This window comes from Lampetra planeri, chromosome 4 (genome assembly GCF_965212315.1).
Source record: "Lampetra planeri chromosome 4, kcLamPlan1.2.h2, whole genome shotgun sequence".
Classification (NCBI taxonomy): Eukaryota; Metazoa; Chordata; class Hyperoartia; order Petromyzontiformes; family Petromyzontidae; genus Lampetra; species Lampetra planeri.
Genome location: NC_136110.1, coordinates 14,082,904 through 14,095,680, shown reverse-complemented (window position 1 = coordinate 14,095,680; position 12,777 = coordinate 14,082,904). Strand labels below are relative to the sequence as shown.

Genomic DNA, 12,777 nt, shown 5'->3' with positions numbered 1-12,777 from the left:
ATGGTGCTCCTAGCATGGTGGGGTCTAAGAAAGGAGTAATTGCTCGCATTAACCAAGAGATGGACAAACATAACCATTCTCATCCAATAGCCATACACTGCCTCATCCACCAACAAGCGCTGTGTAGTAAATCACTGAAGTTGAACTCTGTTATGAAAATTGTGGTATCTTGTGTTAATTTCATTAGAGCTCATGCACTAAACCACAGACAATTTCAGGAATTTCTGTCTGAACTAAATGTTGACTATGAAGATGTTCTGGACCACACAGAAGTCCGTTGGCTGAGTCGAGGGAGAGTTTTGAAACGTTTCTATGACTTACTTCCACAGATTACAGCTTTTCTGCTTTCAAAAAACAAAGAAGTACCAGAGCTCAATGATGCAGAATGGAAATGGCACCTTGCCTTTCTGACAGATGTAACAGAGCTACTCAACAGTTTAAATGTGCAACTTCAAGGAAAGGAGAAGCTCCTCTGTGATATGCAATCACATGTCAAAGCATTTGAAGTAAAATTAGGCCTCCTCATCAAACAAGTTAAGGAGGAAAACTTCTGCCATCTCCCCACAACTCAAAATCTGTTAGCGGAAAAACCATTGCTTGCAAATCCCAAACAAAACATGTGTGGATTCACTGGAAAAATTGCAAAAGGAGTTCCAATTTAGATTTAAAGAGCTTCATCTCCATGAACAGGACATACAGCTTTTCCGTAACCCATTTTCTATTGACATTGAAAATGTGGATTCAATTTACCAAATGGAACTGGCTGAACTGCAGAATTGTGACTCTCTGAAAGATGCATTCAAGTCAAGCAGCCTTCATAATTGCTATGCATCTCTCCCCTCTGAGACATATCCTCATCTCAGGAACCATGCACTCAAAATGGCAACCATCTTTGGCAGCACTTATGTCTGTGAACAGACCTTTTCCAGAATGAAACATTTGAAATCTCCAACCAGATCTAGACTAACGGATGCACACTTGCATCACTTGTTACGACTAGCAGTGACAAATATGGAACCGGACATTGACCATCTCATTAGCCAAAAGCAGGCCCATAGTTCCCATTGAAATACTGGCAAGTTTGTTGATTTAACTTTACTTGTTCTTCATTTTAAATATTGTATTTGTTCCCGTTTTGTTTCTTCACTTCAAAATAAGATATATGCAGTGTGCATAGGAATTTGTTCATAGTTTTTCTTAACTATAGTTCGGCCCTCCAACGGTCTGAGGGACAGTGAACTGGCCCCCTGTTTAAAAGGTTTGAGGACCCCTGGTGTAGAGTTTTGATGAGGGAATTCTTCTGGGATGGATTGTGGTGGGAGTCAAGTTTTAGGTAGACATCCGTATGGGTGGCTTTACTGTAGACAGAGTGTCCCATTGAGCCAGCTGCTCTCTTTTCAATTAAAACATCCAAGAATGGTAATTTGCCATACTTTTCCACCTCCATGGTGAATTTGATGGCTGGGTGTATGGAATTGATGTGGTTGAGGAATTAGTTCAGAGCTGGTCGGCCATGTGGCCAGATGACGAACGTGTCATCTATGTACCTCTTCCACAAGGACGGACGAAGTATTCACCACTCATCGACGTGTTCAAGCCATGCCCTCTCGCATTTGTTAACATAATTATTTCTCCACCATTCTTGTGTTCTGTAATCCACGTGTACCTCTTCACACCTCTCAGCGAATTCCAAGTGTGATCTGTGGTTGTTTTGCACTTTTCGTTTTTTGTTTAATACAATTTTTATATGTGAACAGTGTATGGGCACCGTGCCTTCAACAATTAATATTAATAGTACGATTTAACAATTGATGATTTCAGTCTACAGGCATTGAAAGTCGCAGGTTTTTATTGCAAGGAAAATCTGAGAGCTGGGCTGCAGATGAAAAAAACCCATCACCAATGTTGCATATTGGCAGAAAACAACAATAAACATGCATGTATATAACTAAGTCATCGGCAATTGAAAAAAAATAGATGAAATATTTAAATGATAAGATAAAACATATATGAATTATATACATATGCATTACAATTTCAAAGAATTGAATATAATATATCGTATTCATGGGAGTAATATTTAGTAGCCTAACCTGTGCCGGACATACCTCTCCATTATTTTCCATTCTGGATGTAATAGGTGGTCACGAATAGCACCTGGCCATATTTTATTTATATGTATTACCAGGTAAAGCCCACTGACCTATATAGCTCTTAGAAGAGACCTGGCTGCAAATTATAGCTCAAATAAATGGCGTGTTATTTGTAAATCTATAGCAGTAAAATACTCTAAACGCATGTTTCTAAATGTGGAGGAAAAAACCAGAGGACCTGGAGAAAAATCCACGTGACTGCGGGGAGGACATGCAAACTCCATATATACAGGTGTCAGAGATCGAACCCATGCACCTCCTACATTCGAGGCAAGGTAGTTAACATCTCGCCACCGTGGCGAGGAATCATGGTGTGTGTCTTTGTATACGGGCAATGTTTTCCCTTCCGTAGTCAAAACAAGTCTAAAGTACACTATGCCAAATCATTGCAGTTCACAATAGATATGCGGCACAATAAGATGGCCGTGGTGGTTGTACGGATGCACTCGCAGAGACATTTCTAGAAAGGTCAATCTTGGTTTTCAAGTCCAGCAGGATGGACAAGGCTTTTTTGCTTTCTGAAAGCACCAGCCAATTCTAAGCTAAGAGCAAGACGAGGGAGATGCTGCAGGGACACGACATAAATTCCTACCCACGAGTAGAGCCCATAAAGCAGGCTGTCTTCAATCAGAATCACATAGTTGTGTCGTGTACACAAAATTGTCCTGTAATAATAGAACTGTTCCTCAATAGACAGAGTGATTTTGCAAAGTGCAGAGATATTCCAGAGTGTGACAGTGATTCTGCCATATAAAAACGGACACGCGTGTGGCTCTCTTTACCTCATGGCCAATGCCACTGATGTCAACGCACCTCGCAATCACTTCTGTCTGCCAGATCTCTTAACTCTTGCACAGTTAGTAGCTAACCAACTGTGTGCCCCCAACACAGCGATTGTGAACCCAGTGTTGTGGTGATGGGGTCATGGACATTAGCTTCACTGGGTTTTCAGACAAAAATGACCATGCACTTGTGGTGTAGGCCATTCATACTGCATTAACACATGTTTCTTGCTGGCCTTAATAAGCACTCACAAATGGTAATTGGGGATCTGTGTGGTGTGTGCATGAGTGTGTATGTATTATGTATACTTGTATGTATCATGTCGGGGTGTCTGTGTGTGACTTACCTATATCAAGAGAGAAGACTCTTCAAAATGATGAATTTAGTTATTCAGACACTGGATCCAAATATATGTCATATTTATGGATGATGCAAACCCACCAATTCCTGAAGAACTGCATTTTGCTTGTCTTAAATCGCCATCAATCAATTGAGCCATTTATTTATTATCATATGTCATTTTTCTCCAGGTCCTCCGGTGTTTCCCTCCACATTTAGAATCAACATGCGTTTAGAGTATTTGGCTGCTATAAATATCCACGTGATAAGCCGCCTCATTGGGCTATCACTTGTGGGCAGGTTGCTTCTGAAAAAGAGCTATTTCGCTCAGTGGGCCTTACCTCGTAAAATAAAATAATAGTTAAAAGTTTAGTTTTTAGATGACAAAAATGCAGTTCTTCAGCAGGGAACTTTTGGTACACATACTAGACTGGTTTCTGTTAGAATTTTTTTTTTTCAATTTCCAGATTGGAATCGCTGTGCATTAATTTCTGGGAGGATCAGGGAAGCATGTTTTGAGGTGGAGTTTTCAGTACATTGTGGCAGAGTGGACATGGAGCAATGCTTTATGAATAGCATAGATTAGCGTGCTGACTCACTACCCAGGTGTGGATTGCCATGAATCTTACAGGTAGAACAGTGGCTGAAACATTGTGGGGAAACTGCAATTCAGGAACCCCACCATAGCTTCTCCCACTTTGGTGAATACTGCTGGGTGTACTGTATGGGCTGCAGTTTGCTCATGGAGGGAGGTGTGGACATGTCAATGCTTGGGTTAAATGTCCACAAGCCTGGCCATCAATATGTCAAACAGGGTGGACTTTTGGCTTGAAATCCTTTGTAAATTGAGCTTCCATTATTAAATGATGCACACATATAAACACAGCTTAACACGACACGAGCATATAAGGTTGACACACTCCCTCTCAAAACAAACAGATTTTCTTCCAAAAGGAAAATACCCTAGTCAGAAATTCATACCGGAGTTCCATAACTCAAGTTCCTCTTACAGACATATTTGAATTCGTACTAATCGGTCATGGCTGCCACCCTTGAGACAGGCTCCCTGCATTTTAACATTTTTTTAATAGAATTACGAAATGAAGAAGAGGCAACATAGATGATAAGTGGATCAAATAGGCTGTTTGACACGCTCAGGCAAAGTGCTACATCTCGGAATGTGAGAAGACTATTCGGAGAAAAAGCATTGATTTTACTTTGTATGAAGCCTGTTATGTGTGTTGAATTGTAAGGAATGAAGCACACAATATAGGTGATTAAGCTCACAGCTGTTATTTTCGCGGCATGAATCTTCTTTTTCCTACTTAACAGTTCTGTCTGCCCTCTTTGCATGACCAGTACTCTCACGACATTTCCATAGCAAAACAACGCTGTGACCAGGGACGCGAGGTAGACAGCAAAGAACAAATAAAGCCTGTACGCCATCACGAATGCTGCATCTACTGCAGTGAATTTTTCGTAGCACTGGACAATAAATAAACTGCCATTGTTAGCAGTGACGTTGTCGTAGCTAAGAAAATGTTTGACTTGGGTCACAGGCAGAATATTAATCATGCTGAAGACCCAGCACAGCAGGCAGAGGAGCCACGCTACCTTGGGTTGACACAGGCGCGAGATCCGCAGTGGATGCACAATTGCCACATACCTGTCTACGCTTATGACGGCCAACAGTATGAGGTTGGCATAGAAATTAATGAAGAATAACATTATATGAAAAATGCATGTAAGTCCTGACAAAATCCATATTTTTTTTCTAAAGTGATAGTCAATTTTTATTGGTAGAAAGAGCAGGAAGAGCAAGTCCCCCGCCGCCAGATTGAGCATGTAGATGGACATGGACGACTTCTTCTTTCGGATGAGCACCCACAAAGCGAGCGCATTTAGTGGGATGCCCAGAATCACAGTGATGGCATAAAAGGAGGGAATGATCCAAAACTGAAAGAGCTCGATCACGTCCATTCTTCCAGAAAGACCACGCGCTGCTGTAAAAAAGAAGACGCAAATGTTGTCTTTGTGCATTACAAAGTACCACAGAAAAGAGTTAGCAGCAGTCATTCCATGCCAAATCACACAGCAACGATGGTGATGATGAAGATGATAATGGTCGTGAAGTATTATGATATTGCTAATGAAAGTGATGCTGAACGACCCCTTGTTTATTTTGTTTTGTCATGCTAATATTTGTTTTGCTGTACCTTAACGCGTGCTGTGTCTGATCACAACATGTGCTAATTGTACTAATCACATCTGGTGATTTCACTTTGTTGATTTTCGTTTTGTTTCTTATTGCCTGTTACTCCTCCAACTGTTTGTTTATCCGTTTCAGCAATATGTAAATTTTCCACTCCTTTGACAAAATATCCCTGCACCATATAGCTTTTTCTTTTGCAGTTCCAATGTCATCTGGCGACTGCTGTTACATCCTCCTGGAAGTAGTACAAGCCACTCCTGCTGTCTTATACTGGACTGCAGGTATTCTACTGCCATTTCAACCTACTCTAGGGTTACCTCTTTTTCTAGCTCTTCAGTATTTGCAAGCAAAACACATCTATACAGAATCCCGTTTGGCTAACAGCAGATTACTCATGATCCCGTCATCCGTGATGAGAAACAAGGAGGTGCATGTAATATCCTCATAGAGATAATGTGAAGCTTTAAATCGCCCTTTAATCCGTGACACTGCTTTATCGAGTGATGTGCTTCATGTTTTCACTCACAGAACTCAAACTTGTTTCTGCCTGCAATGCGGCGGTCTGAGATGAGTTGTGTTCACCCCTCTAGGCTCTCCTGTTGAAATATGAAAAAAAACGAGATAAGTGAGCTCATTTGCCATTTGCCAGGGCAACATCGTTTGACCGAAAGTGACAGCATCCATTTTTGTGTTTCACAACTTTCAGAGGAACCCCTCTGCCACGTCACAGGGGTTGAACCCCGTCACTGGACATACCCCAGTAATAGCGATGGGGGCCTTCTTACACCTGCTCCATCGCATATGGGATGATTAATGCTGGGATGCAGAAATGCCCGGTTTCCTTCTGACCCAGGCTCACACGACCACAGGGCCCGGCGCCTGCTGAGTTGGCACTCCACAGTGAGCGACCAGTGCACAACCAAGTCGCTCTCAAAATCATGAAACTTAATCACTTCCTGCAACTGATCTGTCCACATTTGAGCCGTTGCACAACAAGAAAATTAATCGGCACATCCAGGATTTTAACAGGCGATCATTGTTCGCGAATGTGCAGCACACGATAAAATATGTTGCTACAAATCGCCGGGTAAATCAATGTATCGTTTACATAGCGTTTTGTTGTGGACATGATTTCCCACTCCTGTTTTGTTCTTACCGAATTGAAATATTTTCATTGGTTTTCGTAGGCTTGATTGGAGATGGAAAAGTTACTGCATTTGATCAAGACATATTCAGTCTTAGATATATTCAGGTGACGTTGTGGCGAGATGTTAACTACCTCACCTGGTATACAGGAAGTTGCAGATTCAATCCCGACCCTGGTGCCTGTACATATGGAATTTGCATGTTTTTTCCCGTGTTCGCATGGATTTTTCTCTGGGTCCTCCAGGTTTTCCCTCCACATTTAGAATCAACATGCGTTTGAGTAATTGGCTGCTATAATTTTCCACGTGATAAGCCACTTCATTGAGCTATAATTTGTGGCCAGGTCGCTTCTGAAAAAGAGCTATTTAGCTCAGTGGGCCTTACCTGGTAAAATAAAAAAAAATAGTTCAAAGTTTAATTTATAAGATGACAACAATGCAGTTCTTCAGCAGAGTAGTTTAAATATTCCAGTCGTGCACGATGCAAAATGCCACTTCAAAAAGTTGTTTAAACAGGAATCAGCATCAGCATGTGTGGGATGTGACTTACAATAACCCTTTCTGTACCACAATGATTACATTACGCTAATTTATCGTATCATACAATACACAATTACACGTAAAATATAGCCTTTTAATACCCTAATAAATTGACTCAAATGGCACAAACAGCTCTTACAGTTGCTCTTCAAACCATGCAGAGGTTCCTGTGTTTATCTTATAGTTAAGCTATTTACATTGCGAAAGCAAATGTACAAAACCTTCAGCAATCCCCATCACGCAGCACTGCTGTGGTTTTCTATGATAGCCATGTACCTTGGGAAGCTGCTGTTGCATTCCCATAAAAAAATAAAATGTAACCTTTCACCACTGTCACTCCAGGCAGCCTCTGGACTTCCATGAGCTCGTGATGTAAGGGACCCCGAGTGTTTTTCATACAGGATTCATGCTACTTGCATCTTACACGGACAATTTCGCTCAGTTGTGACTTGTTATTTTTGTGCCAGTGAAGGTCACAGTCCTACAAGGCCCCAAATAATTTAAAGACAATGTAAACAACAATTATATCTATATGATCGCCAGAAGCTTGATTATAGTTTACTTAATAAAGTGCTTTATGTTTCTATAACACATTATGCACATACGGTATATAACAGTGTATACACTTGAGAGGCTCCTGATTAAAAACAGCCATTTTATGTTATCATTGGGAAAGAGCAACAATAAGATAATATTAATCATGTTTAACTCCCGAACAACATATCCAATAAGGTTCACAATGAAGATGCTATTGCAAAACAAATACCAGTCTGTTGGCCATCTGGAAGTGTAGCAGGTGTAACTTGTACGTTCAACTCAGCAAGTCTTTAAGCGATGGTATATACAAACTAGAGGATTATAGAGTATGGGATCTACTCACCAGGTTTTAAAGAGGTCTCCTTCACTACAGCCCCTTTCTATGTGGACCAGCTATTTATGCCAAGAGTTCTACAATTTGCATCAATATCTCACCAAATATGGTGGGACTGGAACATGTAATATCAACAAATGCTAAAGCCGTACAAAGGTTAAAATAACTCAGAATTGTGGGAGTTGTTGATAACACTTGTGCAGGTGTTGTCGATCAGTAGTCCAGTCAGCATTTTAAGGAAGAGGCATTCAGGGACACATTACGAAAGGCAGAGATTCAAACAGCACTCTGACATCCGGTAATGAAGCAATACGGTCTGTTTGCAAGGCCCCACAGCAGATGCAGCCAGTATACAAGGATCAGATAATCTCTTCCTTGAAATTCTTGGCTACTAATACATGCGACAAAAAAGAATAATTGGGCTAAAATATTATTGTATTCCACTGTATTTTTTATCAGTAATCGTGAAATGCTTTGTGTTGTTTTTCCAGTCAAGTCACCCTTGAAAACATATTAGCTCAATGGGATTTACTTGGGAATTCCAGTCGGGTAAACCTTATAACTTGTTCTTTATTTATCTTCACCACGTAGAACCTGCAACACATACCAACTTACTGAATTATTCTATTTAGGCACCCCAAACTGCCCTTACCAGCTCCTTTTATCTGCTACGCCACCATTCTCGAACTTTCTCTGTCTTTTAACCAGATTTTCTGAATTCCCCCCAAAACGATCCTCCAACCCCTCAGTTACATTTCTCTTTTCCCGGGATTTTCTAAATGAATCTCTCTGCCAATCTGTTTTGAATGTTACCACCCTCAAATCAGATTGTGCGCTCAATGTCAGCTGCCCATTTTAGAGACTACCATTGGGAATTGTAAGCATATAATTTTAAACCATAAGTCGTTACAATCGATGCGCTTTATTTATTTATTACAATAGATGATAAGGATATAATGGTTCACCTACTCCGCCATTTCCTGAATTGCCACAATTTGCCCTTTGTGCGTATGAATCAGAAATGGTTTAAATCCATAGATCCTCAGTGGTGTAAATATAGAGAATTAGATTAGTGTCAATCTGTAGAATCTGTATTGTATTGGAATGAATTTTAAAAAATCTGTAGTTTTATGAATCTGTAGAATCTGTAGAGCTGTGAATCTAGAGCATCGACACTGGTATAACATCTAAAACCATGTGTAAATGAAAATAGTTCCATAATGCAACATTTGATCTATTTTGCACGAATAGTCGTTATTTACAAAATAATCACAATGCACTGTAATGTTTAATACTCAAAACCAATGGAAATCTTCTTCTTGGTTCTTTCGGTAAAGTCACGTAGAAGGGAAATAATAAAATAATAAAAATAAAACATAATAAAAATACAATTCTCACGACGTTTCGGCCACAACGCAAGCAGCCGTCCTCAGGTGAAGAACAGGTCTGTCGGAAAGACAGCGTCTGAATGGGCACCACCAGGCTTGGCAGCGTATATTTAAGCTGGGTTGGAGGGGGAAGGGGCGCCTTGACAAAGTAATTTGCATATCAAGAGGAATTTAGCATATTTATGGGAAATGCAGATATGGGATTAGTCACTACTTGTGGAATGCGTACGAGGTGGGGGGGGTTTTCAAAGTCATATTATGCCCGTGCATTATGCAGTATGCAGGATTAGCAGCATCAAAGGGAGGGAGTAGGGTTAGCAGTAATAGAGGGAAGGAATTTTAATAGTAAGGAGCTGCAGCAGCTAACCCACCACGTAAAAAATTAAAATATAAACTACATCAGTATCATCAATATACTAAATATACTCTCCAATAAGCTGAGCTACTAACAGTAAGTCATACATTACAATTCTATGTCGCAAAACATATAATATGCCTCCAGCTAAACTTTTTTCTCTTACATTACACGGGTCGACCCCGTACTATATACTGCCATAGACAAACCCAACATTAAATGATATACTGCATTACTATACACCACCATATACCTTAGACTATACATTGTAATATTACACTATGTATTATTCTGGTATGCAGTAGGGTGGGTAGAATAATACATAGTGTAATATTACAATGTATAGTCTAAGGTATAGGGTGGTGTATAGTAATGCAGTATATAATTTAATGTTGGGTTTGTCTATGGCAGTATATAGTACGGGGTAGACCCGTGTGATGTAAGAGAAAAAGGTTTAGCTGGAGGCATATTATATTTTTTGCGACATAGAATTGTAATGTATGACTTATTGTTAGTAGCTCAGCTTATTGGAGAGTATATTTAGTATATTGATGGTACTGATGTATCTTCTTGGTTCTTTCGGTAAAGTCACGTAGAAGGAAAGTAATAAAATAATAAAAATACAACTATTAAATTTTCACGATGTTTCGATTGCAACACATTGCTTGTGACTTTACCGAAAGAACCAATACTATAGTCTACCCTTTGTTGTTGTTGAAGGGCGACTGTCTCCAACTGACAAGTAGCGTCCTTCATGACCCTTTTCCATGGCTGATTTTGACACACTGATACCAGTCTTCGACAAGTCCACTCAGCTCCACATCCTCCCATACTGCATCAGTCCATCTCTTCTCCAGCGTGTGTCATGCCTATTTAGCCCCCTCTATCCGGCCACACAGAAACTACTTGAGCATGCAGTGGCTGGGCATGCAGGCTACATGACTCAGCCAATGCAGCCTTGCCTGCCGGAAGAGCTCAATGATGGGAATGTGTGCAAATATTTCAAGGATTTGTGAGCTCATACAATCCAGCCTGGTTAAACCCAGGATAGATCATAGGCAGGCCAGCCTGAATGTTTCTAACTGGTACAGATGTTCCATTTGAGGGGTCCATGTTTCACGAGCACAAAGAAGGGACGGCATGACTGTGGCCGAGAAGACCCGACGTTTTGTGTGGAGCGACAGACCAGGTAGCTTCAACACAGCATTCTGCAGCCGATGAAAAGATAATGCCGCCCGACTTATTCGAAGTGAGACCTCTGATGTCAAACCGGTGCTGATTATAAGCACACTGCCTAGGCATGGAAAACTCTCCACAAATACTCCATCACAATCGGGAGTTGAAGGGGTGGAGTGTTTGAAATCACAATATACCCAGGCAAGGGCTTAGTTTTTGGTGGGAGTGACGGTTATACCCTACCTTAGTAGCACACTCCAGGTTCAGCAGCAGTGCCTTCAACGCCTCTGAGTGAGCAGCAATCATCAGCATACACCTGTTTCGTTCCTTATATAGAGGCGTAGATGTGGTGACCACACTTCTGCGCTCTTGTGCAAAGTGGGGGTGGGGGGGATTAATGAGCCAACGTACATTATGCACGCGCATTATGCAAGCCCTTTGATCTTGTCCTTCCTGTCCATTGTGTATTAAAATAAATCTTGACTTAAAGCTTTCGTGACTGCAGGAATTCATATTTTTGGGTCTTTCGGTAAAGCCACGTAGATAGAAAAATAATACAAATAATATCACGACGTTTTCTTGTCAACCTCCACAGTCAGCAGTGTGGGTATGTGGAGCGAGGTGCAAATGATTGACTGGGGGCCCTTTTGATTGGGGTAGACCAGGGGTCCTCAAACTTTTTAAACAGGGGGCCAGTTCACTGTCCCTCAGACCGTTGGAGGGCCGGACTATAGTTAAAAAAAACTATGAACAAATTCCTATGCACACTGCATATATCTTATTTTGAAGTGAAGAAACTAAACGGGAACAAATACAATATTTGAAATGAAAAACAAGTAAAGTTAAATCAACAAACTTGCCAGTATTTCAATGGGAACTATGGGCCTGCTTTTGGTTAATGAGATGGTCAATGTCCGGTTCTATATTTGTCACTGCTAGTCGTAACAAGTGATGCAAGTGTGCATCCGTTAGTCTAGATCTGGTTGGAGATTTCAAATGTTTCATTCTGGAAAAAGTCTGTTCACAGACATAAGTGCTGCCAAAGATGGTTGGCATTTTGAGTGCATGGTTCCTGAGATGAGGATATGTCTCAGAGGGGAGAGATGCATAGAAATTATGAAGGCTGCTTGACTTGAATGCATCTTTCAGAGAGTCACAATTCTGCAGTTCAGCCAGTTCCATTTGGTAAATTGTATCCACATTTTCAATGCCAATAGAAAATGGGTTACGGAAAAGCTGTATGTCCTGTTCATGGAGATGAAGCTCTTTAAATCTAAATTGGAACTCCTTTTGCAATTTTTCCAGTGAATCCACACATGTTTTGTTTGGGAATGCAACCAATGGTTTATCCGCTAACAGATTTTGAGTTGTGGGGAGATGGCAGAAGTTTTCCTCCTTCACTTGTTTGATGAGGAGGCCTAATTTTACTTCAAATGCTTTGACATGTGATTGCATATCACAAATGAGCTTCCCCTTTCCTTGAAGTTGCACATTGAAACTGTTGAGTAGCTCTGTTACATCTGTCAGAAAGGCAAGGTGCCATTTCCATTCTGCATCATTGAGCTCTGGTACTTCTTTGTTTTTTGAAAGCAGAAAAGCTGTAATCTGTGGAAGTAAGTCATAGAAACGTTTCAAAACTCTCCCTCGACACAGCCAACGGACTTCTGTGTGGTACAGAACATCTTCATAGTCAACATTTAGCCCAGACAGAAATTCCTGAAATTGTCTGTGGTTTAGTGCATGAGCTCTAATGAAGTTAACACAAGATACCACAATTTTCATAACAGAGTCCCACTTCAGTGATTTACTACACAG

The 12,777-nt window shown here is 40.7% G+C and overlaps 1 protein-coding gene across 1 annotated transcript; it reads right to left on the bottom strand.

Annotated features, from left to right (window-relative positions):
• Positions 1 to 4,304: 4,304 nt before the first annotated feature.
• On the bottom strand, positions 4,305 to 11,475 carry LOC144717492 (free fatty acid receptor 3-like). The gene is given in 3 exon segments (XM_078592861.1): positions 4,305 to 5,346; positions 5,348 to 5,406; positions 11,446 to 11,475. Coding segments are annotated over 3 exon segments (1,131 nt in total).
• Between the last annotated feature and the right edge of the window lie 1,302 nt (positions 11,476 to 12,777).